This window comes from Macaca fascicularis, chromosome 1 (assembly GCF_037993035.2).
Source record: "Macaca fascicularis isolate 582-1 chromosome 1, T2T-MFA8v1.1".
NCBI classification, from domain to species: Eukaryota; Metazoa; Chordata; class Mammalia; order Primates; family Cercopithecidae; genus Macaca; species Macaca fascicularis.
Genome location: NC_088375.1, coordinates 155983479 through 156011240, shown reverse-complemented (window position 1 = coordinate 156011240; position 27762 = coordinate 155983479). Strand labels below are relative to the sequence as shown.

Genomic DNA, 27762 nt, shown 5'->3' with positions numbered 1-27762 from the left:
CCCATGCCTTATTTTCATTAATTCAACTCCAAATCATCCTAGCCATGTGTCCTTCAATTTAGGTTACTGGTGCAAATCAGTAAGAAGGTTCTTATACTCATGCTCCAAATAATTCTGAAGTCCTCTTAGTAGCTGTGAAAGCTACTGCTATTAAGAAAGAAAAACAAAATTCCCAAAAGATAGCTTTCGTGTTTTTTTCTTCCTTAAAGACTTCTTAATCCTCTTCTCCAAATTCTTAGTCTTCTTCAAAATAATATGCTTTGGTTCAATAGTTATCCACATTCTGACAGTCTAATTTAGTTTTAATAAGAATTATACTCATCTTTTGGGTAGTCATAGATATTAAGAAAGCAAGAGTTTCTTATGTCCAGTTATGGAATATTTTCTAAAGCCAAGCTGCAAGTGAAGTTGTGCTCAAGTGAATGAATGTTCAGGAGACACAATTCAGTGGAAGAAATTAACTCTTTAAAAAAGACCTAGGAATAGGAGAACCATGGAAATTGAGGAGTAGGCCTGCAAGTAGATACTGGGAACAAAATTAGAGAGGCAACCAGAAAAAGTCATTTTAGGCTCATCAGTGTTGTGCCTGTTGCACAGTAACACACCAATACACCAAAACAGCAGGTGTTGCAGTAGAGAAAGAGTTTAATAATTGAATGGCAGCAAATTGAGGAAGGTTGAGGAAACCTCAAATCTACCTCCCTGCTGGGTCTCAGTTTAGGGTTTTTAAGAGAAAGGCAGGTAAGGGGGTGAAGGTCTGGAGCTGCTGATTGGTTGGGGAATAGGGAATGAAATGAAACATACAGAGATGAAAACTGGATTTTTTTTTTTTTTTTTTTTTTTTTTTGCTGAGGCAGTTCCATGGAGAGGGTCATCAGACTGACTGGTGTCAGCAGACCCATGGGATTCCAGGATCTGGAAAAAGTTTTAGAAAGAAACTTGATGTTTCTTAATGTTACATATATTATCTTATAGAAATAACTAAGGGAAGTTAGTGCCTTGTGACCACGTCTATGTGACTTTTAGGCAGAAAGAAACTATAAGGAAAGGAGCTAACAGTCATGCTATAAGTAGCAGTAAGGAATTGGCTTAAAGGGCAAGCTGGTTAGTACTTAGCTGTGCTTTTATTCAAAGTCTACCTTTTATTTAGTGGTTAATGTTTGCTGTTCATTAGGATGGTTTCACAGTTACCATACAAATGTGGAAGCAACAGGTCCAAAAAGTAGGGCATGATTTTCTCCATGTAATCCAGGGAAAAACCAAGCCTTGGCCATTGTTGGCTGGGAGACTGAAGGTGATTGAAGGCTAACCATCATCCTCACCAACTTTTGGATCATAATTCACCCATTCCTTTGGTGGAGCCTGAAAAAAATCTGGGCAGAATGTAAGACTTTTTATTTTGTTTAAAGGGGTAACAGAGTGTGCCCTTATGAAGGAGATGGAGACCCTGCAAGGAAGAGAAGGAGTAAAGGAGAGATCAAGAAAGAGAAACAATGAGGAACATTTAATTTGACCCAACATCCTTTAGGAGCATAAATGTTGACACTAAGTTCTCCTTTTTGTGCTAAAATGGACAGTATTAGCAAAATGACTGTCAGACCTCTGAGCCAAAGCTAAGCCATCATATCCCCTGTGACCTGCATGTACACATCCAGATGGCTGGTTCCTGACTTAACTGATGACATTCCACCACAAAAGAAGTGAAAATGGCCTGTTCCTGCCTTAACTGATGACATCACCTTTTGAAATTCCTTTTCCTGGCTCATCCTGGCTCAACAGCTCCCCCACTGAGCACCTTGTGACCCCCCCCACCCCTGCCTGCCAGAGAACAACCCCCTTTGACTGTAATTTTCCTTTACCTACCCAAATCCTATAAAACAGCCCCACCCCTATCTCCCTTCGCTAACTCTCTTTTCGGACTCAGCCCGCCTGTACCCAGGTGATTAGAAAGATTTATTGCTCACACAAAGCCTGTTTGGTGGTCTCTTCACACAGACGTGCATAACAATGATACCACAGCTTCTTATCCTCTGGCTCTATATTGCTTTGGAAACACTTAAACATCAAATGCAGTTAAATACATATTTGAAATTTAGGTTAGGAAATATTGGTGAGGAGGCCTCAAAAAGGGGGAGACATCTTTTGTCTGGGAGGATATTTTCCATTTTGTGGATTTCCCTGATCTTTCTCTACCAACCTGAGTGGTAGTGGGAATTATCGTTTTGCTACATTTTAGAGGTCATCCAGGATTTTTGAAACTTTACATACTTTACAGTTAAGCAAGCCGTACAGCTCAGTCAAAGACAGTGCTAAGGAGTATAGCAGATGAACTATAAGTGTGTTGGGAGGTAGAATATCATCCTAAAATGAGAGTGATGTTGTGGAGACAGTTGAAATGTCAGTGCTAGAGCCTTTGTGGTGTGCATGGGTAGGTTAGGTTGTTGCATTAGAAAGTGACTCTTTCCAATAGGAATTTGTAGCTTTGTGCAAATTCACCCACTATCTACCTCAATAAAATATTGAGAAAAGAAAAATAGAGCAGTTTGAGTTCTGTGAGATATGCAGGCCCAGAGAGACATAAGTATGGTCCTTTAGTCTTGCTTCCTGTGTGCCACAGTGCCCCTCCACAACCATAGCTGGGGGCAATTGTTTAATGCCATTTTGTTCCTGACTAGCTGCCTTGCCTATTATCTTCATGTTCTTGGAATTTGATTCAGAGAGCAATTTATAGCCAATTGATAGCTTATGCTGTTTTAATATAAATTCATGGTAAATAACTTAGGAACTGCCTCTTCTTTTTCTTTGAAAACCTACTTGTAACTGTTGCTAATAAGAATGCATATTGTTCAGGGCAACTTGACTCCATGCAGTTGGGTTGTAACTCTCATGCTTGGCCCAAATAACCTCTCTACTTATATCAGTTTTTCCTACACTTCTTCCTTTTAGGTCAAGAATATCAAGAGGAGTTATTGTGCTGGGTAATGTGTAAACCTGTATTTAGTTTAGAAAGATAAATTTAAAGACTATCACATTGCTTTCTCATAAAACAAGACAGGTCCACAATTAATTTATTTTGACACAAATTGATAGGGGGAGCTGAATAAGCCCCGTATGCTTAATGATCAGCTGATGAATAGTTATCTTTTAGCAACATAACTCAATCTAACGCTAAGGTAGCCTTAGGCTACCTTAGGACAAGGCTGATCAAAGTCTTCAGGGGGTCCTGCAACCAAAAGCCATGGAAATTTGGAAGCCCTCAAATCCCATTCTTAATCTAATGAGTTTATGGACCAATTTGTGGAGGACAGTAGACTAAATACATCTAATTTTTACCATCAATGTAAGGAAGATAAAAACCTGCATACCAGTTGTAAACCCTCATAAAATCTTTCTCTGATGTTGGAGAAAATGCAGGCCACTTGGACCAGTGAGATCATAGATGTGGAAATACAGTCAATATTCAGTTGCACCCTCCTGCAATCCCACTTCCTTCTTCAACACAATTCAAGCAAATAGACTCAAACGGTTTCAGGCTCCAAGACAGGAAGTGCAGTGTAAGCAAAATTGCAAAAATTGAGGGTATGGGGTAGAGGTGGGGAGGTCAAGTAACAAGCTGTGCTAAACAATTATGTGTAAATATATTTTTTCGTTTTTAAAAATTGATTTCTTTTGCACATTCCATGATAATACCTGACAGATTTTTTAAATAAATGCAAAGAAACATATGTTCAAGTCACTGAGCTCATTTGTCTTCTGTTTTGATGAAGTGGTAAAGAAGGAATTAACATGTGAATGGATTGCTGCAATTTAAATAAGCATACAAAGATAAATTAATTTATGGTGCTTTGAGTGTATGAGACCCCCTTCTACCAGAGAGATGATCAGTGTTAGATTTATAGAGAAGGGATTATCAAATTCCCATGGCCAAGAAGGTCAGAGAGAGAGAGGAAAAAAAAGTGATTCATGTGCATGATATAACTGTAGACATTTCAAATGGACACTGTATTAGTCCATGCTCATGCTGCTATGAAGAACTGCCCAAGACTGGGTAATTTATAAAGGAAAGAGTTTTAATTTGACTCAAAGTTCCACAGAGCTGGGAGGCCTCAGGAAACTCACAATCATGGTGGAAAGGGAAGCAAACATCTTCTTCTTCATGTGGTGTCAGGAGAGAAAAATGAGTGCCTAGCAAAGAGGGAAGCCCCTTAAAAAACCATCAGATCTCATGAGAATTAACTCACTATGATAAGAACAGGATGGGGGAAACTGTCCCCATGATTCAATTATTTCCACCTAGTCGCTCCTACAACAAATGGGGATTATGGGAACTAAAATTCAAGATGAGATTTAGATGGGGACACAGTCAAACCATATCATTCCACCCCTGACTATTTCCCTAATCTGATGTACTCACATTTCAAAACACAATCACACCTTCCCAACAGTCCCCCCAAATATTAACTATTTTCAGCATTAACCCAAAAGTCCACAGCCCAAAGTCTCATTGGTGACAAGGCAAGTCCCTTCTGCCTATAAGCCTGTAAAACCAAAAGCAAGTTAGTTACTTCCTAGATACAGTGAGGGTACAGACATTGGGTAAATGCATTCATTCCAAATGGGAGAAATTGGCCAACACGAAGGAACTACAGGCCCCATGCAAGTCTGAAATCCAGCTGGACAGTCAGAGCTTAAAGCTCTGAAATGATCTCCTTTGAATCTATGTATTATATCCAGGTGACGCTGATGCAATAGGTGGGCTCCCAGGGCCTTGCGAAGCTCTGTCCCTGTGGCTTTGCAGGATACAGCACCCTCACCTGAGCTGCTTTCACAGCTAGCATTGAGTTTCTACAGCTTTTCCAGGCACACAGTGCAAGCTGTCAGTGTATCTACCACTTTGGGATCTGAAGGACAGTGACCCTCTTCTCACAGCTCCGCTAGGCAGTGCCCTAGTGGGGACTCTGTGTGGGGGCTTTGATCCCACATTTCCCTTCCACATTGCCCTAACAGAGGTTCTCTATGAGGACTCTGCCCTTGCAGCAGACTTCTACCTGGACATCCAGGTGTTTCCATACCTCTTCTGAAATCTAGGCAGAAGTTCCCAAACCTCAGTTCTTGTTCTCTGTGTACCCACAGGACCAAGACCATATGGAAGATGCCAAGGCTGGGGATTTTCACCCTCCCAAGCAACGTCCTGGCTGTACATTGGCTCCTTTTAGCCATGGCTGGAGCGGCCAGGACATAGTCCAGAGGCTACACAGAGCAGCAGGTCCCTGGACCCAGCCCAGGAAACCAGCCTCTAGGCCTGTGATAGAAGGGACTGCCATGAGATCTCTGACATGCCCTTGAGACATTTTTCCCATTGTCTTGGTAATTAACATTCCATTTCTTGTTACATATGCAAACTTCTGCCACTAGTTTGAATTTCTCCTCAGAAAATGGGGTTTTCTTTTCTATTCCACGGTCAGCCTACATATTTTTGAACTTTCATGCTCTGGTTTCTCTTGAATGCTTTGCCACTTAGAAATTTCTTCTGCCAGATACATAAAATCATCTCTCTCAGTCTTAAAGTTGCATAGATCTCTAGGGCAGGGGCAAAATGCTGCCAAGTCTCTTTGCTAAAACACAGCAAGAGTCACTTTTGTTCCAATTCCCAACAAGTTTCTCATCTCCATCTGAGACCACCTCAGCCTAAACTTTATTGTCCATATCACCATCAGCATTTTGTTCAAAGCCACTCAACAAGTCTCTAAGAAGTTCCAAACTTTCCCACATCTTCCTGTCTTCTGAGCCCTCCAAGTCTCCAGGAAATTCCAAACTTTCTCACATTTTTCTCTCTTATTCTGAGTCCTCTAAACTGTTCCAGCCTCTGCCAGTTACTCAGTTCCAAAGTCACTTCCACATTTGGGTATCCTTATAGCAGTGCCCCACTCCCTCTGTACCAATTTACTGTATTAGTGTGTTCTCACACTGCTATAAAGAACGGCCTGAGACTGGGTAATTTATAAAGGAAAGAGCTGAGGAGGCCTCAGGAAGCTTATAATTATGTAGGAAACTGAAGCAAACATGTCCTTCTTCACATGGCAGCAGAAGAGAGAAATGAGTGCCCAGAGAAAGGGGAAGCCCTTTATAAAACCATCAGGTATTGTAAGAACTAACTCACTATGATCAGAATTGCCCCCATAATTCAATTATCTCTATCTGGTCCCTCCATTCTCCTGTTCACTCCCATTCTCCAAACTTAACTCTGCTCCAACCATACTGAGCTTCTTACTGCAACAAGCTGCCACAGGGGTGATTATCCTTGCCATTCTCTCTGCTTATAAAGCCCTTTTCCTAGATATTTTCATGGTACTCCCTCTCACTCCATTCAGGACACTTCTCCAATGACATCTCATTAAATAGACCTTTCCTGATTATGCTGTCTAAAGCAGGAGATTTCTTCCCTCATCACTCCTATTCCTCCTCTTTTTCTCACTTACACTCCAAAACTCTGTTTATTTATTTGAAAAGCGGCAATAATATTGGTGTCTTCATCAAAAAGTTATTAAGATAAACACATGGGATACATGTAAATTACCTTACGAATAATAAGTCTATAATATTATAATTTTTAAAGCAAAATAAATAGTACCCCATAAGCTGCTTAAAATATTTTCATTTGATGGTGCTATTGTTTTTAATAGGGCCAGCAAATTAAAAAAACCTTTTTAGGGCAGGCAGGCAATTTAAATTTGTTAGAACCAGTCAGGTATAAAGCAAGAGGGGACAAAGGAGGACTGGAGAGTGGATGCCCAATGATATAAAAGCATTCACATTCAAAAATTAAAAAATATAAAGGTATTGCATTGGCCCTACAAAACAAATTTGCAGATTGAATTCTGCCTATAGGACACAAATTTATGATCCTTAGCAATGTGAAGTTAGAGAAGGGGCTTTACTGTGAAATTGACATGGGTTGTTTTATGTCTTATAAATGAAGTCTCCTCATTTTCCTGTGGTGAGAAGAGAGGGGGCAAGTAGAAAAACAGAGGAACAAATTTGGAGGCTAAAATAACATTCTATATAAGGAAGTATACTAGTGCAGAATTCATGGATAGCAGGAATTAAGAGATGTAAATTAATTTGAGATACATATTCTAGAGGTAGAATACACAATACTTTTTGTATGTCCATATACAGAAATTGGTTGCATTTTCCTTAAATAAAAAGATTTTTTTAAAAGTCAGTGAGCTGTTATGTTTTCTTCCCTCTGACTTCAATTCCTTGATTCTTTCAATACTATTTTTTATATAAATTTACTGTCTAAAAGCTGGATCAGCTTATGCTCCTTTGTTGAGAGAAGTTGGCATGCTGTCAAGTGGGCTGGACATACTGAGTTTCAGTTTCCTTTCTCTGAGTCTTTGAAACTTCAAGGCTACAGAATAATTTCCTTTGCCCATTTTGTGCCTGCCCAGCTATCCAGACAGAGCAGCTACCCTCAGCTCTAGCTGATACTACCGACACTACAACAGGTAAATGTCTTTCTGCTTTTCCTTTTTCCTAGCTGACATTAGTCTGTCTCTTTCTCTCTCTCTTAGGTGACAGTGTCACTTGCCAGTCTCTGTTTCTGTTTTAATTTAAAAAGCAATGATTTATAGGAAAAAATTAGCTAATGATTTTTCTGTTCATCCTTGTTTTGTCATTTTTTATGTTATGTAGAATATGTTAGAGGCATAAATGCAAGGTTTATAACAGTATATATTATCTGTTTCTTAATATTTAATGGAAAATATATCTGATTTGCCACTAGATCAAGAAGTATGGCAGTGACAACTCGTTTGGCATGGTTGCATGAAAAGACCCTGCAAAATCATTTTGGAGGAAAGCGGCTTAGCCTTCTCTATAAGGGCAGTGTCCATGGATTCTGTAGTGGAGATTTACTTGACAGATGTTATAATCAAGGGCCTACTCTAACAGTGATTTATGGTGAACATCGTATTATTGGAGCATATGCAGAAAAGAGTTACCAGGAAAGAAAGGCTGCCTCCATCATCCTTTTTGCACTTCAAGAGACTAAAATTTCAGAACGGGAACTAGGACTATGTACACCAGAAAGACTGTTTTGTCATGACAATGTAAAATATAACTCCACAACTAATTTCCAGATAGAGTTAAGAAATAGAAAAGTGATTATGGGCTCAAAGACAACGGAAGATCTTGGACTTGTTCAAAATTGTACTATTTCTATTCAGGATTGTGAAGTTTTTCGATGTGAAGGTAGGTTTAATCAGATTATCCTGTATAGAGTTCTCCCTTGCATGTTTGGTTGGTTTAAACCAATTCATCTCTTTAAGGAAAAATGACCTTTTCACTCAACCATAATTTGGATGGTTCAGATTGAAACCCGGACACAAATTGTTTGCTAAGAGACAACCAGGGTCAATAAAATGTATATTTATGATAAGAACACTTAACATAAGATTTATCCTCTTAGCACATTTTTAAGTACAGTAAATCCTCAGTTAACGTGAACTATAGGTTCTTGGAAACTGTGACTTAAGTGAAACAACTTAGAAGGAAACCAATTTATTTCCCTCATCATTATGGAAGAAAGACATTAGTCAAGGACATGCTATATGTTGTTTTGCGTAAAATTACAGTTTCCAAGAATCCATGATGATGTTAAGTGATGACTTACCGTATACCAGCAGTGGTCTCCAACCTCTTTGGCACCGGGGACCAGTTTCGTGGAAGATAATTTTTCCACAGACTGGTGGTGGGGGGGTTGGTTTCAAGCGCATTACATTTATTGTGCACTTTACTTCTATTGCTATTATGTTGTAATATATAATGAAATAATTATACAACTCATTGTAATGTAGAATCAGCCGGAACCCTGAGCTTGTTTTCCTACAACTAAACAGTTCCATCTGGGGGATGATGGGAGACAGTGAATCATCAAGCATTAGATTCTCATAAGGAGCATGCAGCCTAGATCCCTCATGCACAGTTCCTAATAGGGTTTGCGCTCCTATAAGAATCTAATTCCGCTGCTGATCTGACAGGAAGCAGAGCTCAGGCTGTAATATGAGCAATGGGGAGAAGCTGTAAATACAGATGAAGCTTCACACTCCTGCCGCTCAAGTCCTGCTCTGTGGCCTGGATCTGAACTGGCCACAGACAGCCTAGGCTCCGTGGCCCCGGGAATTGGCGACCCCTGCCATATAGTATTGTTGCTGTAGGTACTATGCTGTACAGTAGATCTCTGGGACTTAATTATCTTGCATAAGTAAAACTTTATGCCCTTTGACAAATATATTCTCCTTTCTTCCTTCCCACAGTCCCTAGCAAACCACCATTCTAATTCTGCTTTTATGAATTTGACTATTTTAGATTCCTCATGTAAGTGGGATTATGTAGTATTTGTCCTTTTGTGTCTGGCTTATTTCACTGAGCATAATATCTAATATTGCTGTATTAGTAATTTCAAAGATGGGGCAATCAGAAATCTAAGAAAAGGCAGAAAGAGTACTTAGATATTCTGTGTGGCTCCCTAAATCTTTCCTTTCCATATTGGACATATGCTTTAAGGGCCAGAAAAATAGGCAGGGGTTTTAAGTGAAGTTTATGGGCGACTTTACATATTGAAAAATTATATAACAGCTTCCAGGGAGGCAAGAATGCCCCCTTAACCCATGGAATCTGTAATTTTTTTTGTTTGTTTGTTTGAGACAGAGTCTCTGTCACCCAGGCTGGAGTGCAGAGTGCAGTGGCAAGATCTTAGCTCACTGCAACCTCCTCCTCTCAGGATCAAGCAGTTCTCCTGCCTCGGCCTCCTGAGTCGCTGGGATTACAGGCATGCACCACCATCCCCAGCTAATTTTTTGTATTTTTAGTAGAGCCAGGGTTTCACTGTGCTCACCAGATTGGTCTCGAACTCCTGACCTAGTAACCGCATGCCTTGGCCTCCCTAAGTGCTGGGATTACAGGCGTGAGCCACCGTGCCCGGCCAGAATCTAGATTTATTTACTAAGTAATTCTTAGTCACTGATATCCTGTTAAGGATGTTCAAGAGATGTGTACTATTCCGTGTGGGAAATATCATTAGTCTATTCACCAGGACATAAAATTACTAGCATACTTATTAGAAAATTAGACTTGGTCAGTTGTCTTCCTTTTTTCCCTGAGAGTGTTCCCTGGTAAAGTGAGCGAATGTGTCTGTCTAGCTACTTTAACTCCTACCTTCATACTTCATAGTGATTCATCCTTATTCTTGTATGTAGCAATAGTTTGTTCCTTTTCATTCATGCAGTATTCCATTGTGGTGCATCCTTCACAGTATTTTATCCAATCATCACTGGCGGACATTTGTGTTTTCCAGTTTGGAACTATTACAAATAATACTGCTATAAATATTATTGTATATATCTTTTGGTTCACACATATAATTGTTTTTTGAAGAAAATATCAATGAAATTGCTGGATCACAGGGTATGTATATGTTCATCTTCACACTGACGACATTTCCCAACATAGTTTTATATCAATTTCTATAACTATAAGTAGTGTACAAGGGTCTCTGTCACCCCAAATTCTTTTCAGCGTTTTTTTTTTTTTTTTTTTAGATTATGTAACCATTTTGGTATATGAGTGGTGGTATGACATTTAACAAATTTGTCTTTCTTTGATAAAACAAGATAATTTATTTATTTTACATTTTAAAATAATTACTATATTAATTTATCCTTTCTTCAAGTTGTAAAATTTGGTTTTGTATTTTGTGTTTCTTTTTATATTCCTAAGGTCCGTTTCTTTATTCTTTTTTATTCTATTTTCAATTTTCAGTGTTTTCCTTCTTTCTTGTCATTAACGAAATAGGATATTATCATAAAATTGACATAAATGTTCATATTGCTATTTTCTATATATTTGTAATTGTGGTTTTTATTTCTTTTTGGATATTAAAGTTATTTAAGACAGTGCTTTTTAAACTCCCAGGAGGTTGCTTTTCCATTTGTTTGTAATTGCGCTTTGCTAGTCTTATTATATTATAGACATTGAGGGAAGTTTTCACAATTTCTACTATTGGTAATATTGTTCACTTTGTTGCCATACATATGGCCATGTTTATAAATGTTCCACATGATATTCTTCTTTTGTAACTGAGAGAATTGGTAGCATCGCTTATCCTTATCCTTTCTGTTTTAAATTCAACATAAAAATGTCTCTTTCTAAGAAAAAAATAATTCTCAGCTTGTGCCTTATTGATCTGAATGAAATCCTCTGCTTACACTTGAACAATTTACTGCACTCTGATTGGGTAAGCATGAGTCTCATCTTCTCTTCTGGGGGCAGGAATAAAATTTAGTGAGCTGGAAGTTCCCGGAGTTCCAATTGTTAATAGCAGGTTGTAGAGAAAATCTAGTGCCGTGTTTTCTGTTTGTGTGTCTCTGCACATTATCCCTCTCACACCTATTGGATTATGGAGGGGAAAATGTCTTATTAGACATTTCCACATTTCCACATTAGACATTCCCACATCTCTAGGCCTTGCTTCTTTTCTTTAGAAAACACCCACACCCTCAATTCCCATGTGGGAGTGAGTCACATACCACTGTTGAGTAACTGAATGAGAAGAGATCTGCTGATAGTACAGAGGGTCTACCTTGCCTCTAGTGCTAGCCTCTTCAAATGTTGTTAATGAGATTTATCAGAATTTTCTCTATAAAATTGTTCCCTTTTCACCATACAGGACCGTTCTCATGGAAAAGCTATTTTTGTATTTGTCTCTAGTGAATTCATTGACATTCATTCAGTCAGCCAATCATTCGACAACTTCTAATCTACATTATTCTTTGATTATTTCCTCAGATTTACTGGATGAAAGAAAGATAAAAGGGGTAACTGAGTAAGTCAATGTTTTTAAGATTCTATTATTCTCTTCATTTTCTTTGACTTATTCTATGATAGGTCTCATCAATATAATTGGCAACACATATTATCACACATAACTTGTGGATCATCAAGAACAAACTGTATTTATAATCATAAAATATTTGATAATATTAATGTTAAAACAAAAAGGACACTGAGTAGAAGAAAGGAATTTTTAATGTGATATACTTGAAGAAAAATAGTTATTTGTTTGTATGTCTGTGTTTTACTTAGAATTCTTGCAGTTAATGTTTCAACTACTCTAGAGAGTTGCTAGAAGTGGTTGGCAGGTGGGGAATACCCACCATGAACTTCAAGAATATGTTAGAAATGGTCTACTTTCATGAACTTTGGAAGTCACATGTATTTTGACTTCTGAAGTTTAGTCTTAAATAATTGATCTTTATGTTTAATACAGCGATTATTTATTCTTAGATGTATGTGGTCTACTAATTTAGTTGTGTATTATTTTTGCTTTTTGTTCTTTTTGCAATAGGATTTCACGTAGGTTCGTCTCATGTTTTTTAAGTAAGAAGGCAAGTTGCTAATAAAAAATTATATCTATGAAAAAAATGAATCCGCAGAAAATTTATAGTAAGGTTTTATGACCTAACCGCAGTCAATTGTTAAAAATGATCATGTCTAAACAGGCTCAGGAAGAGCTTATTGTCTGCCTTGAGAACTTATGAACCATATGGATCCCTGGTTCCACAAATACGAATTCTGCTGCTGGGTCCAGTTGGAGCTGGGAAGTCCAGCTTTTTCAACTCAGTGAGGTCTGTTTTCCAAGGGCATGTAACGCATCAGGCTTTGGTGGGCACTAATAGAACTGGGATATCTGAGAAGGTAAGCACATTTGAGGCCACCTAGCCTTTGCTTCTCTGTTCAAATCAATTATATTTCAAAAGCCTTTTGCAGATCAACTTTATTATGTATAGACTTCATCTCAATTTATAATAAAAAATGAACCTTTAAAATTGCTTTTATCTCCTCTACAGTATAGGACATACTTTATTAGAGATGGGAAAGATGGCCAATATCTGCCATTTATTCTGTGTGACTCACTGGGGCTGGGTGAGAAAGAAGGTGGCCTGTGCAGGGATGACATATTCTACATCTTAAATGGTAACATTCGTGATAGATACCAGGTAAGATTTGACTAATGAGAAATTATAATTGATTTTTAAAATGCTTATTTTTGTACAAATGTATCAGCATTTATCTTCTTAAACTATACTTGCTCAAGGTCCTTTGTCCCTATTTGATTTTTTTTTTTCAAAAAGAATGAAAACATCTCGAGGGCTCTTCCATCATGGCTATCATAACAGCTACCCCACTTTCCATTGCTTTCAGCTATGTGAAACAGAAATCCAACTGCATCAACTTACCTACATAGATAATTTTTCTTATGTAAGAGGAAGTCTGAAGGCAGGCAGCTTGGGACCAGTGTGGCAGCTATCTGAAGTTATTAATTTCAGAGATCCTTCCGATTTTTTGAGCTCCTCAGCATGGGCTGTTAAGATATGCCTCCCCCAAATTTATATGTTGAAACCCTAGTCCTCAATGTGATGGTATTTGGAGGTAGCGACTTTGGGAGGTAATTAGGTCATAAAGATAGAGACCTCATGAATGGGATTAGTGCTCTTATATACATGAGAGAGATGATCTCTTTCTGTCATGTGAAGATATAGCCTGAAGGTGACTCTCTGTAAACAGGAAGAGGACCCTGACCAGAAACCGAATCTTCTGGCACCTTGATCTTGAACTTCTTAGCCTCCAGAACTGTGAGAAATAAATGTTTGTTGTTTAAGCCACCCAATCTGTATAACGTGTCATAGCAGCCCCACCTGACTGAGACGTGTGACTGTCGTTTTTATGTGAAAAGAACACTGAGCACTGTCAGTGTTCCAGGCAAGAGGAAGGGGAGATCAAAGAACCATCTCAGTATATATTTTTTAAACTTCTAGCCTTCTAATGAACATTCAGATCTTGAATAATCATTAAGTTTACTTTGTTCCAAACGATAGTCAATGATGCCAACATCTTTCACTGAATGCCTTTTGTATCTTTTCATTATGAAATATTGGGGTCAATTTTTGTATTCTCTAGTTTTTTCTATTGATGTAGTGATCTATTATTTCATGATAGCATTTTAATTACTATATTATCTAATTGTTTAATTACCATAGTAATCAATTATGGCTTGATAACTTACCAGACAAGTCACATTCATTTTTTTATTACTCCTATTTGTTTTTCTTGGCAATTTTCATACATATACCTTTTCAAATGAGGTTTTTTGTGCTTTGTTTGTTCATTTGTGTTTGATTTCTTGTTGTTTAGATTGAAATTATATTAACACTTTATACTGAAAATTGATTGACGTCTTTACATATCTTGTGTGCCTGTTAAAAAAACACAGCAAGTTTTGTTTTTCTATTCATGCAAGATTCTTTCATTCTTTAGTATAAAGTTGTCTTGTAAGTGCTGTTTATTTTTAAATATTATTTTTTAAATACAAACTTTTTATCACAGAGAATTTTAAAACAGACAAAATAGTTTAATGGATTCCCATGTACTCAGATTCAAAAATTTTTGACTCACAGCCAGTCTTGTTTCATCTGTATCTACCCACTTTCTCTTCTCTTGTATTATTTTGAAGCAAACCCAAGAAATCATAACATTTTATTCAATACTGACTATACATATAACTATACAAATAGGAGCATATATATATCTCCTTAAACATAGTCATAATACTCTTACCCCACCTAAAATTTACAATCATTCCATAAATTATCAAATACAACTCAATGTTCAAATTTATAATTGCTTTATAAATATAGATCTATAAGTTTGTTTGAATAACATTCAAATAGGTCTATTCAGTCTCTTTGATTGTATGTTCTGACTTTATATCCCTTGCTTTTTCCTTATCATTTGTTTCTTAAGAAATCTAGTTGTTTTGTAGACTTCTATGTAATCTGAACTCCATTATTTTCATCCCTCAGGGTGGTTTTACATGGTCCTCTGTTTTCCATATGTCCTGATTATTGAGAGTTGAATCTAAAGAGTGCTCCAATTCAGATTCTACTTCATAGATTGTGTTGTATTCTATGAAACTGTGCACAGTTTGGAGATTTATCACTTTTCTAATATTGGTATTAATCAATGTTTAATGCCTAGATCCGTTTATTTGTTAAGGTGTGAAAATAGTGACATTCTCTATTATTCTTTCACCATTTCACATACAAAAGAGAAACTTACCCTCATCCATTCTTTGATTATCCAGTGGCACAGTTTAAAAAGAACAACAGCATATATGCTTGAATTTTTTGCCTTTTTACAAGACTTTGAAATAATGACATTTTCTTCACCTTTGCCAATAGGGTCAAGATATTATTTTATTGTTATTAAGAACAACTCAGTATGAATTGAACATATGTTGTGTGTTTCAATCCATTGTAGGTTTTCTCCATACTGATGTAAAATGTACCATCTTGTACCAGTGAGAGCCTCTACAATTTGGATCCTGAGTCCATTTGACATGAACCTAAAAGTCTTTTTTATATTCTTTTATTCTTGCCACAGCTTTTGAGACAGCTGTTTCTTCAAGTAGTCCTGGTGTGGGGCATTAGAAATGTTCATAGCTACTTGGCTGGTCATTGTTTCTTGCCTTTTTTAGTAAGCAGAGTTAAGTAATATACATTTTCATGAAAAAAAATTTATAAACTTATACAAAAACTTCTTATTCAAATTCAGTACTAGAAAGTTTTTACTTACTCTCTTTTCTATCACTTGTATATCTGCTTTCTCCCAAACTGAGAATTCTCATTCTCAAAAACAGTGGCGGTAACAGAATATCATGTCACAACTCATTTCCTTTATCTTATATATCATCTACAGGAACCTCAGTATAAAAGCTCTATCAGTACCATGAACAATCTCATCATAGTCACACTTAGTATCATTTCATATAATCACAATCAAAACTGGAAATAATTAAAACATCTTAGCAGATTTTTATAGTGTATTTAGGTTGTATCATGTATCCTTGGAGGGGTATACAAATTATTGTATTTTGAAGTCAATCAAAATAGTTTATCCCTGTATTATAACCGCAACAGTTCACTAATTCAATTAAATTTAGGAACTGATTTTCAAAGTTAATTTGGTTTTATGTTTATGTTTAGCATTTATATGGTTCAAAGATCAAATCTACAAAATAATGTATATTCAAAGAATCTATCTTCCTTCTCTGCCCCTTCAAATAAATTTCTCCCCTCTTCCTATTAGTAACCATACAAAATTTATATTTTTCTTGCCTTTTTAAATATATAACAAAGTACATATAAATTTGCGGCTACTCCATTCTTTGAGAAGTGGTAGAAAACTGCTTTATTGACGTATCAAAGTTTAATTGATATGGCATTTTTCTGCTACAAATATTGCTGCAGTTAATAACTTTTGCATATATCATTATGTATTTTTGTCAGTATATCAGTGGGACAGATTCCCAACAGAGAAACTGCTAGCTGAAGAGTAAAGTCATCTCACCTTGAACCCCTTTCCTCCTTGCACTGTGCTTGATGGTACCAGCTTTTTTTCTGAATTCTCTTACTTCCATTTGTGGGCAGATTGCCTTTCTTATCTAGAACACTTTCAGCCATATCCTTATCCTCTTGAACTCCTGATATTTTAGCTCTCAGATTACATGTCCTTTCCTCACAGATGCCTTACATTAAAGGTGAAAGGACTGCTAGCTTACTTGCATAATGCCTGTATTCTCTATTAAGATTGTTAGCCTCACACTATAGGAGACTTTTCTGTTTTGTTTACCATTCAGTTCACTTGCACAGTGCCTGGTACATAGTTTGTGCTCATAAACATTTGTTGAATTAATATGTTGCTTTATGTCTACCTTACAGTTTAATCCCATGGAATCAATCAAATTAAGTCATCATGACTACATTGATTCCCCATCGCTGAAGGACAGAATTCATTGTGTGGCATTTGTATTTGATGTCAACTCTATTGAACACTTCTCCTCTCAAATGATAGAAAAGATCAGAAGACTTCGAAGGGAGTTGATAAACGCTGGTGAGTCTCATTCCACTTTGCTACTAAGGGTAATTGACTAGACTGTGTTTTAGAATGTATTTTGGACAGGATAAAGAACTTCAGTCATTGCATATTTCAATCTTCCCTAGTCTACCAGCATGCTTCAATGAAATTGAGCTTTCATTAGCTATATGACTTTGTGCAAGTAACTTAAACTCTCTGTGCCTCAATTTTCTAATCAATAAAATTAGTATAATAATAGTACCTACCTTAGAGAGTTTTTTTTTTGTTAAGAATTAAAACAAATTAATGTATATATGAAAGGTAGTACAATCCAAACTACCTGCTACCCCTATGTCCTGGCATGCATTTATTGACAAAGATTGGGCCTTGAGCTTTAAGAATTAGAAAATGAAAAAGAAACATGTCGTAAGGAAAAGAAACTGGAAGGTAAAATGTTTGGTAGAGAGAGGTAAAGAGTTTGGAGAAGGTAACAAGGATCAGGGATTTAGGGTGACCCATTCTGGCTTTTCTTGGTCATGTCCATTTGGAATGAGAAAGAGCCAGTTTATCACTGTTCTTGGTTTTGAAGCAGAGAGTGATCAACTTACCTGCTTGCTGAAATTTAAAACTTTGCAAAGAGGAGATGTGCAGAGAGATGATTGCTAGTATTGTGAAATAAAGGAAGTTTACTTGTGATACTTTGACACATTCTGTCTCTTTCTAGAGGACTCTTCTCCCCCATCTTGTTTATTAGAGGCCTTTGGTCTTTAGTCTCTGTCAAAACACAACTTCTGCACAGAATATGAAATCAATCAGCAATATTGCGGCATAAATTTTAGTTACCTCTTCCAAGAGGTGGTTTCATTTGAGTCCTCATTTGCTACCATGGAAGGCAGTGAAGGTGACTCCCCATGTCAGAGAAATTCCAGATACTAATAAGTAGTCCAGGGGAGTTTTCTGGGGAGATGAGGGTGACGGAGGTGCAGGGGATCTTTCCAAATCTGAAATTGTTCCACAGGTTGCCTATTGCATAACTGATAGTTAAGTAACTTGAAAATACTGATGCTCTCTAAAATGATACAAACAATTCTGTTTGGCATAGGTGTGGTACACGTGGCTTTGCTCACTCATGTGGATAGCATGGATCTGATTACAAAAGGTGACCTTATAGAAATAGACAGATGTGTGCCTCTGAGGTCCAAGGTAATGAATGATGCCCTTCGTAAACACATTTTCTGGGGTATGTTACTACAATCACATACTAGTGTGTATAAAAATAAAAACAAGCAGCTACTGGGTTTAAGAAGAATTATACAAATTACTTAAATAGGGCCCATTTCCCAAGATTTAAAAGTTGAATACAGTCGTTCTTTGGTATTTGCAGCAGATTGGTTCCAGGAACTTGCATTGCTACCAAAATCTGTGGATGCTTAATGGCATAGTATTTGTACTTGCATATAACCTATGTACATCCTTTGATATACTTTAAATAATATCTAGATTACTTATGATACCTAACCCAAATTAAATGCTATGTAAATAGTTTTTCTACTCTATTTTTAATTATTAATGACAAGAAAATAACCTGTACGTATTCAGTACAGATGAAATATTTTTTCAAATTTTATTTTTTTATTTTTTTGAGATGGAGTTTCTGTTGCCCAGACTGTAGTGCAGTGGCATGATTTTGGCTCACTGCAACCTCCACCTCCTGGGTTCAAGTGATTCTCCTGCCTCCGTCTCTCTAGCAACTGGGATTACAGGCATGTGCCACCACACCTGGTTAATTTTTTTGTATTTTTGTAGGGATGAGGTTTCACCATGTTGGCCAGGCTGCTCTCAAACTCCTGACCTGAGGTGATCTGCCTGCCTCAGACCCCCAAAGTTCTGGGATTACAGGCATGAGTGCCTGCACCCGGCCATTTTTTTTCAATTGTTTTTGAGCCTTAGTTGAACTCACAGATGCAGAACCCATGGATACAGAAGGCTAACTGTCTCTCTTTACACTGACATGGGTAAGTTCATTTATTACAATTTAATTCAACTAGATTCAATTCAATAAATGTTTATTGATTATCTTTAAGATTGAGCCAGTCTCTTTTCAGCTACGCAGATCATGAAAAAATTCCCCCACATTAAACATTTTACAATTTTATAGATGGGGGTGAGGGGATGGGAGTGTGGGCTAAGAAAAAGTTGACAAGAAATTATCTATGATTGACAATGATAAATATCATGAAACAATGAAAAATAAAGTGCTTTAAAAGTTTAGAGAAGAAAAATATAGTGTTAAAGGGGTTCGGGAAGATTTCATCAATGGGACAGCACTGGGAAGTGGCTTTCAAGGAGAATAAACATTTCAGAAAATGAAGAGACAAAAAGGGCCAACAAATTCAGCATAAGACAATATATTAATGGAGGAAAAGTCAACATGTTTGGGAAACGTGGAGTTCAGGTTAGTGAAGGGCTGGATCTTTGTAGGGGGAGATAAAATGGGCGACATTTGCATGAAGTAATTTTATTTAATTAGGAGCATTATGAGGAATCACAGCAATTTTTTGAAAGAGTAATGATATGATCAAAGTCAATCAAAGTTATGATCTTCAGAAAAATTAATGTGGCACTGTGCACAGATTGGAATCAAAAGGAATCTGGAAGTGGGAACACCAGTTGGGGGAATGCAATGATAGTGAATATCTGCTGAGCATTAAGTATGTGATAGATTTTCTTAATTAGTCCTTATAATAAGCCTATGAAATGGGTACTATCATTACTGCATTTTACAGGTGAGGAAACAAAGAAAACAGAGTAAATATTTGCCAATGTTTATTGACAGTGCTGAGCAGTGACAGATAAATATTTTGAACCTAGGCAGTTTGGTTCTAGAGGTAAAATAGTCTAAACAAGAATCAAACATTAAACTGGTCTAATAAAATCTACTTATCCAGAGAATGTCTTTTAAAAGAAACAGGAAATGTATGGACTGTAGCACAGGTGTCTTAAAATTTTTGCTTCTAAATCATTTAGAATCCACTGCATGTATTCCAAATTACTATTACCAGTGACATTAGAACTTGATATGTGAAGTTCTTCAAGAGTACTTTGTGAGACCAGATCTCCATTTTTTTTCCAATGGGAAATTATTGCCAAGTTCTTACATTTTGATATTGCTTTCATAATTTATACTGACATAAAATAATATTTTTCACTGTTTTCCAATGTCTTTTTAATTTCTGTATTGCAGCTAGAGGAAGTCCAAAGAAAACTTGGATTTGCTCTTTCTGACATCTCGGTGGTTAGCAATTATTCCTCTGAGTGGGAGCTGGACCCTGTAAAGGATGTTCTAATTCTTTCTGCTCTGAGACGAATGCTATGGGCTGCAGATGACTTCTTAGAGGATTTGCCTCTTGAGAAACAGGTAGACGTGTTTGGTGGTGTGGAAGCTTGAAAGGAGTCAGGTAGTTGGCTACTTTCTGCCTGGATCTGTCAGCTACCTGGCAGCTCTCAGTCTTTTTGTGGGTTGTTGCCCTGTGATTAGTCCTGCTCTTTAACCCACTGTCTGGATGCATTTTTCCCTCCTCACATTTCCCTCTTTTCCTGGAGTGCATCCTAAGAGAATCTGTACTACATTTTTTCCCCTCTTGTCTTGAGATGAAAGCTTTAAAATAATCCACTTCTGTCATTTCCACTCTCTGAACATCCCAAGCTGTATCCCTGGCCTGTTTTCTCAGACTATGTTTCTTTACTTAGGACCTAGAACTGGAATGGATCAGCATTGCTCCTCATCAGATGCGACCTTTGATTATTTGCTCCTTCCTTAGGACCTTACGCTCCCGTCTTTCTTTGATTTGCCTTTTTGTTTCTCTCCTTCATCTTAGTCCTTCTTCATGCAGTGTGGCCTTTGCTAGGTAGAGGTATGTCCTTTTATGGAATGGCCACAGAATTTAGTATTACATCAACTTTCTTTTAACAATCTGTGCATAGTACATGCTGCACTGTTCCATTTAGAGATTTGACAGAGGTTTCAGTTTAGTATACTCAAATCTTATTTTAGTGCTTGGGAAATGAATTCAGAATATCATATCCTCTCCAATTCTCTCTTTCTCAAATTGCTGGGAAACTCTCATGTCACTAACTTCGTTGCTCTAACTCTACCATCTTGGTTTCACCATCCCTTCTCTTCCTCAAGGTACATGTGCTGCTAATATTGCGTTCGTTGAGATCTCCAGTGTCCCAATATTCCTCTTCCCTCTGGTTGCTTTTCCTCAGATAATCCACTAAGAATATTTTGTGTTTCTTTTCTCAGGGAATCAAAGAAAGGTAATTATCAAGTGTGCACAGGGAAGAAAATTGATATGTGAAAGGTTCACATAAATTTCTTCATATCACAGAAGATTAAAATTCCGAAAGGAGAAAACAGACCAAAGAGAAGTAACTAAGACCGAAGGGATGTGTTTTATTAATGTCTAGGATGAAGAAATGCATAGAACATTGTAGTACTTGTGAATAACTAGAGATAGCATGATTTAAAGTCATAATTGTGAAAAATAATAATAATTTTTCTTGGATTTATGTTCTGTATCTGTGAAAAAATAAATTTCTTATAAAACTTGGGTCTAACTTGAGAGTGTGTGTGATTTTGGAAAAATTATGATTTGTCAGTATCTTCTAAAATTCACTGCTTTCACCTTAATTTTGCCTTCTGATTTTATTTCTAAAATATGTGATTTTGGTCTGTATGAATCCCTTCTTAATGTTGTATTCTTTAACCTAAAGCCATTTTTGCTTAATATTTTATACTTACCAAATGTGGTACTTAATATTCATAAGAATTCCGTAAGACTAAAACAGAAAGAGGCTATAGCTTGATTACTTTATAGTTATGACTATTTTAGTTACAAGTGACAACATTCACCCTGAACTATATGAATAAAAAAGAGGATTATAGTATTGGATCAACTAATCAAACCAAAGAAAGGGCATAAAACTGGCTTCAGAAATGATTGAATCTGGGGATTTAAAAGCTGTTGACTATTCTCTCCCTCTCTAGCTGTCTCTCTATTTCTGTCTCTGTCTCTCTCTCACACATACATTCACCCCTTCATTACTTCCTTTATGTGTTGCTATCATTCTCTCAGGTTAGCATCCTTGATAATCTTAAGCCATCTTAATTCAAGTCTTATTAATACATCTAAAATTATTAGCAATTACTTTTAAAAAGCTTTTTATTAAAATACAGTATAAACACAAAAGCTGTATGATTCATGTATATGGCTCGATGCATTTTTATAAACTTAACAAACCTGAGAAACTAGCACTCAGATAAGAAACAGAACTTCACCAGCAGGCATCTCAGAAGTCCCCTTTATGCCCCAGCCTAGTTATTAGCCAGGGTATCTACTGTTCTGAGTGTTACCCTGCTGATGGTAAACCTTAGTTGAAGGCAAAGTTAGGTCCATAAAATGGACAAAATTGAAGGCAGTGTATCTGACAGAATAGGACAATTTTGATGCATCTGAGGTAATGCTTGCTATTTTGATTCATGATGTGGTTAATGCCCTTGTATTTAGTGCATATGAGATCCACATGATCAGTCAATTAAAAATACACTGTGAGGAGAATTAAATTATGAAAATCTGTAGTAATTCTGTGGAAGAATTCAAATGGATCATGTTAATGGCCACCAGATAAAGCCTAGTCACTGGCTCATAAGGGATTAGAATACAAAGACTGATATACTGGTCCATTCCTTGGATGTCTCTATTTGGGGACACGAAATAAACAGAGATATTGTCTTTCAAGCTATAAACATTGGTTGGAATCATGACATACTCCTTTAGGGAAACTGCTAATGTAGTAACACAGTGTTCGGAATGCTAACAGAGAATTTCTAAAAGATGGCTTTTGGTAAGATTCTTTGAAAGCAAAGAACCACAGGTAGTCTACGTAGAAACCTTACGAGTAGCCCCAGGTGTCTTCAACTGGGTTCCGACTAGAATAAATTAATGTTGGGCTTTGACTTTGCTTATACTTTGGGTGCAGCAATGTCTTAGGACAGTGGTCCCCGACATTTTTGGCACCAGGGATTGGTTTCATGGAAGACAATTTTTCCACAGACCAGTGAGTGCTGGGTCAGGTGGTTTTGGGATGATTCAAGCACATTACATTTATTGTGCACTTTATTGTGTTATTATTACATTATAATATATAATGAAATCCTTATACAATTCATCATAGTGTATAATCAGTGGGAATGCTGAGTTTGTTTTGCTGCAATTAGACAGTACCATCTTGGGGTGATGTGTGACAGTGATGGATTATTAGACATTGGATTCTCATAAGGAGGGCACAATCTAGATCCCTTACATACGCAGTTCACAATAGGGTTCACATTCCTGTGAAAATCTAATTCCACCGCTGATCTGACTGGAGGCAGAGCTTAGGCAGTATGTGAGCAATGGGCAGCAGCTGTAAATACAGACGAAGATTCCCTCGCTCACCCACTGCTCACCTACTGCTGTGTGGTCTGGTCCCTAACAGGCCACAAACTCATACTGGTCTGTGGCTTGGGGGATGGGGATCCCTGGCCTAGGACACTATTCAAGATGCGGAACAACAGAATGTGAATAAGCTCAGTTTCCTAGGTTATATTTTCTCGAATCAGAGTATACATATCTTGTTGCCTATGTTCAAAACTGAACTAAGAGACTCAGCATCATTTGGACTTATCAAATTCTGCATCACCAATATAGCAACAGTTTGATCAAGAACTGAAGTGAGTCATTCTGCCCTTTTTCAACATTCAAGATGTCTAAGCAAGGATGTGGTGGGTCCTCCAGTGTGAAATGCTGGAATTCCCTGGGTTTTCCGATAAGAGCCATGATCAATTGTGTTGACAACACAGGAACCAAAAATCTCTGTATCATGTCTGTGAAGGGAATCAAAGGGCAACTGAACAGACTTTCCACTGCTGGGGTGGGTGACATGGTGATGATCACAGTCAATAAAGGCAAATAACCAGAGCTCAGAAAGGAGGCATACCCAGCAGTGGTAGTCCAACAAAAAAAGTCATACCAAAGAAAGAATGGTATGTTTCTTTATTTTGCAGATTATACAGGGGTCGTAGAAAATAATGAAGGCAAGATGGAAAGGTCCTGCCATCATAAGATCGGTTGGAAAGGAGTGTGCTGGCCCAGGATTGTATTAGATGCTGACAGCATTGCATGATTCTCCTGTGTATTTGTGTTAAAAAAGTAAAAGCCAAGTAGCTAATGAAAAATATTTGATTTTCCCACTCCCCGTAAAACTAACTGGAATGGGCAATTAAACTATCTGTTGATAAAAACTGGTGATGATGAGGACATGAAGGACTAGCTGGCTGGATTGGGTGAATTTAAAGCTGAAAAACCATTGGGAAGGATTCTGATAAATGGTTGTAGGGATAAAGAGAAGTTTGATGATGCACTTGCACAACTTTATCTTTCCAACAAAAAATTTATTTTATCTTGCCAGATCAAGGTGTATCAGGTTTGGGCTATAATAGCATATCCCAGCATAGGGAGGCATCACCACTCAGGATACTATTTCAATCCTGGTGAATTTGACTTGCATCCTGGTAAGGAACAATGGACTTGATAGTGAATCCATCTCATGTATAAAGTAGGACTGGCTGTAAGTGCCTCTCCATTGCCTACAAATGGGGTGGTCCCATCACTACTTATATTTATAGTTCTTCCTGGGGAAGGCCTGGCAGGGCTATTCCAGCTGTTTGCCTTATGTAGGTAAGCAGTAGAGACACACCCAAGGAGTAAAATCTGGTAATAAATAGGTAACAAATGGAAAGCAAATAGGGGATTGTGGCAGATGAGAAGGGTGTGCATAAAATGTGTAATGATGCTGGGAATGAACACATCACTTTTTTCCTAAGAGAGTATCTCAGAACAAGAGAAAAATCACTCTCAGCTGTTTCCCTATTCTGTAGTCCCAAGTAATTGCCAGCTCAGAAAGAAGATCCTAACATTTTCTCCCACTGGAAAGGAGAATGGCACTGAGGTCAAGCTACAAGATTGGGCCAAGAACTCTGTTTAGGTTATTTACTGAAAAGACATCAATTATCCTCAATGACCTACCTTTATATTAACTGGTTGAAATTTTCCTTTGAATCTGATTTTGTTGGTTACATTTATTGTATTGGTTCTGTTGTAGCCTGGAGAAAAATCTTACCCTTGAGCTGAGCTGGATGTATTGTGACTTTCAACTGGGTATGGCTATGAAGAAAAATGTGCCACCACTGCATTTCTAATAGGCTGGAATCCCCTTTGCTCTTTTGAATAAATCACATGTGAATGTGGAAGAAATATTAAACAAATAGAACATTTAGGACATTGGAGTGGGGTCCAAGAGAGTAAATTATTGCTTGATATGATGATCAAATATCACTGATGGATTTGCCTTTGAAACTTTGACAAGAATAAGTATGGGCAGTCTTATGCATATTAAACTGAACTGCGTCTAGGAGTCATGTTCAACTGATAATCTTCTGGAGGATCAGTATTTTGGGTGCCAAATATATACTTGAACAGCACTCACAGCATAAAGAGTTAGTAGCAACTATACTTAAGGTATTAACTTAAACCAGCTCCAACATACTAAGAGGGATTTGGGACCTTGGGAACTAAATTTGATGTGGTAATCAAGTGTAGATGGCTTTTCTGGAGGTTCATTTTTATGAGAAGGAATTTTAACTCATGGTCACTAGAAGGAATTCTTTCTTAGGAAGGTTGCCTGTGCTAGGTAGGTCAGTTAGACAATAAAACTATTTGAAATTTAAAAAGAAAGAAAAGAAGGAAGGAAGAAATAGGGGAAGAAAAGAAGAAAGGAAGGAAAAGAGGAAAGAAGGAATTAAAGAAGGTAGGAAGGAAAGGAGGGAGGGAGGGAGAGAGAGAAACAGCGGGGCTGGGTAAACTAGAGACTTAGGCTGTGGAAACACAAGTGCCGACCTACTATGGCAAGCTATTACTGGGAATGCAGTCTTTACTGCTAATTTCTTATAACCAGAGTACCCAACTTTAAATGAAAGCCGTATTCTTTATGGTGAAATTGGTTGAGATTGGACAGCTTAAGGATCAACACCATTTACTCTTTATGGGAAACAGATGCTACTTAAAAGTCTTTATCAGTAAAACCTTATTCTGTATAGGCTGGCATATGTTTTTCTCTCAGACCAGATGGTACCTAGAATTTACTGAGCAGTGGCCTCTGGTAACTATCCCAGTTACAGGAAAATAAATAGCATGCAGAAAATGGAATATTTACTGGGATGGGTAGTAAAATGACACAGTAGTATTATGGATGTGTAGCATGTTCAGCATTATTTAAATTTCCTACCATAACTGTTTGGTGCAATAAAGGATATATAGACTCATTTACAGATGTAAATGAAAATAAAACTTTCATAGATAGTGAACTTTCACAATGCAATGATCTCCCATTTGATTAATTACCTGTGGAAGCTAACTGTCCAGAGGAAGAAGCAAATTTAATTTTGGAAAAGTATACATGCAGTTGAATGCCTCTATCAACATCTATAAAATATGCAATTGTGAATAAAAACATAAAATAGTCCATCTATTAAGAGAAATAAAAACATTGTACGTTGTTTGTTCTTGGTAAACATATTTTGCTGAAGGAATTCCAACTCTATATTTGATGATGCAGATCTTGGTGACCTTCTGTTTTAATGTTTTAGTATTTCTGTTTTTGTCTATTAAGCATTGTTGAAGTTGCTTTAATAAGAATTATAAGAAAATGTCTTAGGAATAGGCAGCAATGATACATTGACAAGTTTTCAGAAAGGAAGCTTTAACAGCTAGTTTTAGGATTACCTGGGGGAATTGACTGTTGGTCAATTTTCTTTGTAACGAATACAGAATTCAAGTTAAAAGAGAATCAAAGAGAATCTGTTCAAAAATTCTGGACCAGCCCAAGTACATGTTATTGAATAATGAGGAAACAGTATTGATGAAGTGTAGCTTCCTCAGAGAGTAGGAAGGGGAGGGAGGGCCTGCATGAGTAGCTGTGTGAAAAAGACAAAGACCTTTCAGGGATAATGGTTTCCTTAAGCTGAGGTTATCCTCAGATATGTAGCCTCCTCTCTCATGTGAAATGACCAAAAAAAAAAAAAAAAAAAAAAAAAAAAACACACAAAAAACCACAAAAAAAACCCCCAAAATAGCCAGCAGTCTATAAACTAATTCTCTTTGACTAGATTTGGTCCCATAACATAATCCTCTTCCAAGCCTAAGTACAACCAACTCAGAATCCTCTTATGAGCTCATCAAGGCTCAATTAATCACTGTTATAAAACACCAGAAATAACTGGAGTATTGCCAAAAATCTTATAGTCTGGTGTTATTTTATTATTGTAACATTAGTGAGTAGGTTTAATACTTTCTGTATGGGTCAACTTAATTGTTGACACTAGAGTAGGTTTAAAGTGTTAGACCTACTCAGTAACATTGACCCATTATTCTAATGTCAGTGAGTAGGTCTAATGCTGTATGGGTCAACAGCTACTGATTGTTGACATTGCTAATAAGGTATAATCTAATGCTATTGGGTCAACATTACTGATTATTAATATTATTGTGAGACGTGCTCACAATAATGAGTAGGTCTACTTATTATTATGAGTAGTTGACCTACTCACAATAATGTTAGTGAGTAAGTCTAATACTCTATGGGTCTACTTAATTGTTGACTTTAGACTTTATGTGAGTAGAATCA

At 37.1% G+C, this 27762-nt stretch overlaps 1 protein-coding gene across 3 annotated transcripts; it reads left to right on the top strand.

The window, feature by feature from the left end:
• Positions 1-7433: 7433 nt before the first annotated feature.
• Positions 7434-21597, top strand: IFI44 (interferon induced protein 44). Of its 3 annotated transcripts, none has more exons than XR_010577611.2 (9): positions 7434-7511; positions 7790-8256; positions 11851-11887; positions 12564-12759; positions 12912-13061; positions 16842-17013; positions 18080-18992; positions 20222-20395; positions 21284-21597. XR_010577611.2 is itself a non-coding variant. In XM_005542938.4 (9 exons), the coding sequence occupies exons 2-9, from the start codon at positions 7800-7802 to the stop codon at positions 21299-21301; spliced, it is 1305 nt and encodes a 434-aa protein (XP_005542995.3). In that variant the 5' UTR covers positions 7434-7511; positions 7790-7799; the 3' UTR covers positions 21302-21597. The 3 variants fall into 3 exon arrangements, 2 of the variants coding, with proteins under 2 accessions (XP_005542995.3, XP_073883790.1); XM_005542938.4 differs by having other exon boundaries at positions 18080-18180; XM_074027689.1 differs by lacking the exon at positions 7790-8256 and having other exon boundaries at positions 18080-18180.
• Positions 21598-27762: the final 6165 nt, after the last annotated feature.

Bases quoted from the DNA above. Each gene is read 5' to 3' on its own strand.
- IFI44 (XM_005542938.4), top strand. From the start codon at position 7,800: ATGGCAGTGACAACTCGTTTGGCATGGTTGCATGAAAAGACCCTGCAA. The intron at 11,888-12,563 runs GTAAGTCAATGT...ATGTCTAAACAG, and splicing joins AAGATAAAAGGGGTAACTGA to GCTCAGGAAGAGCTTATTGT. The intron at 13,062-16,841 runs GTAAGATTTGAC...TCTACCTTACAG, and splicing joins ACATTCGTGATAGATACCAG to TTTAATCCCATGGAATCAAT.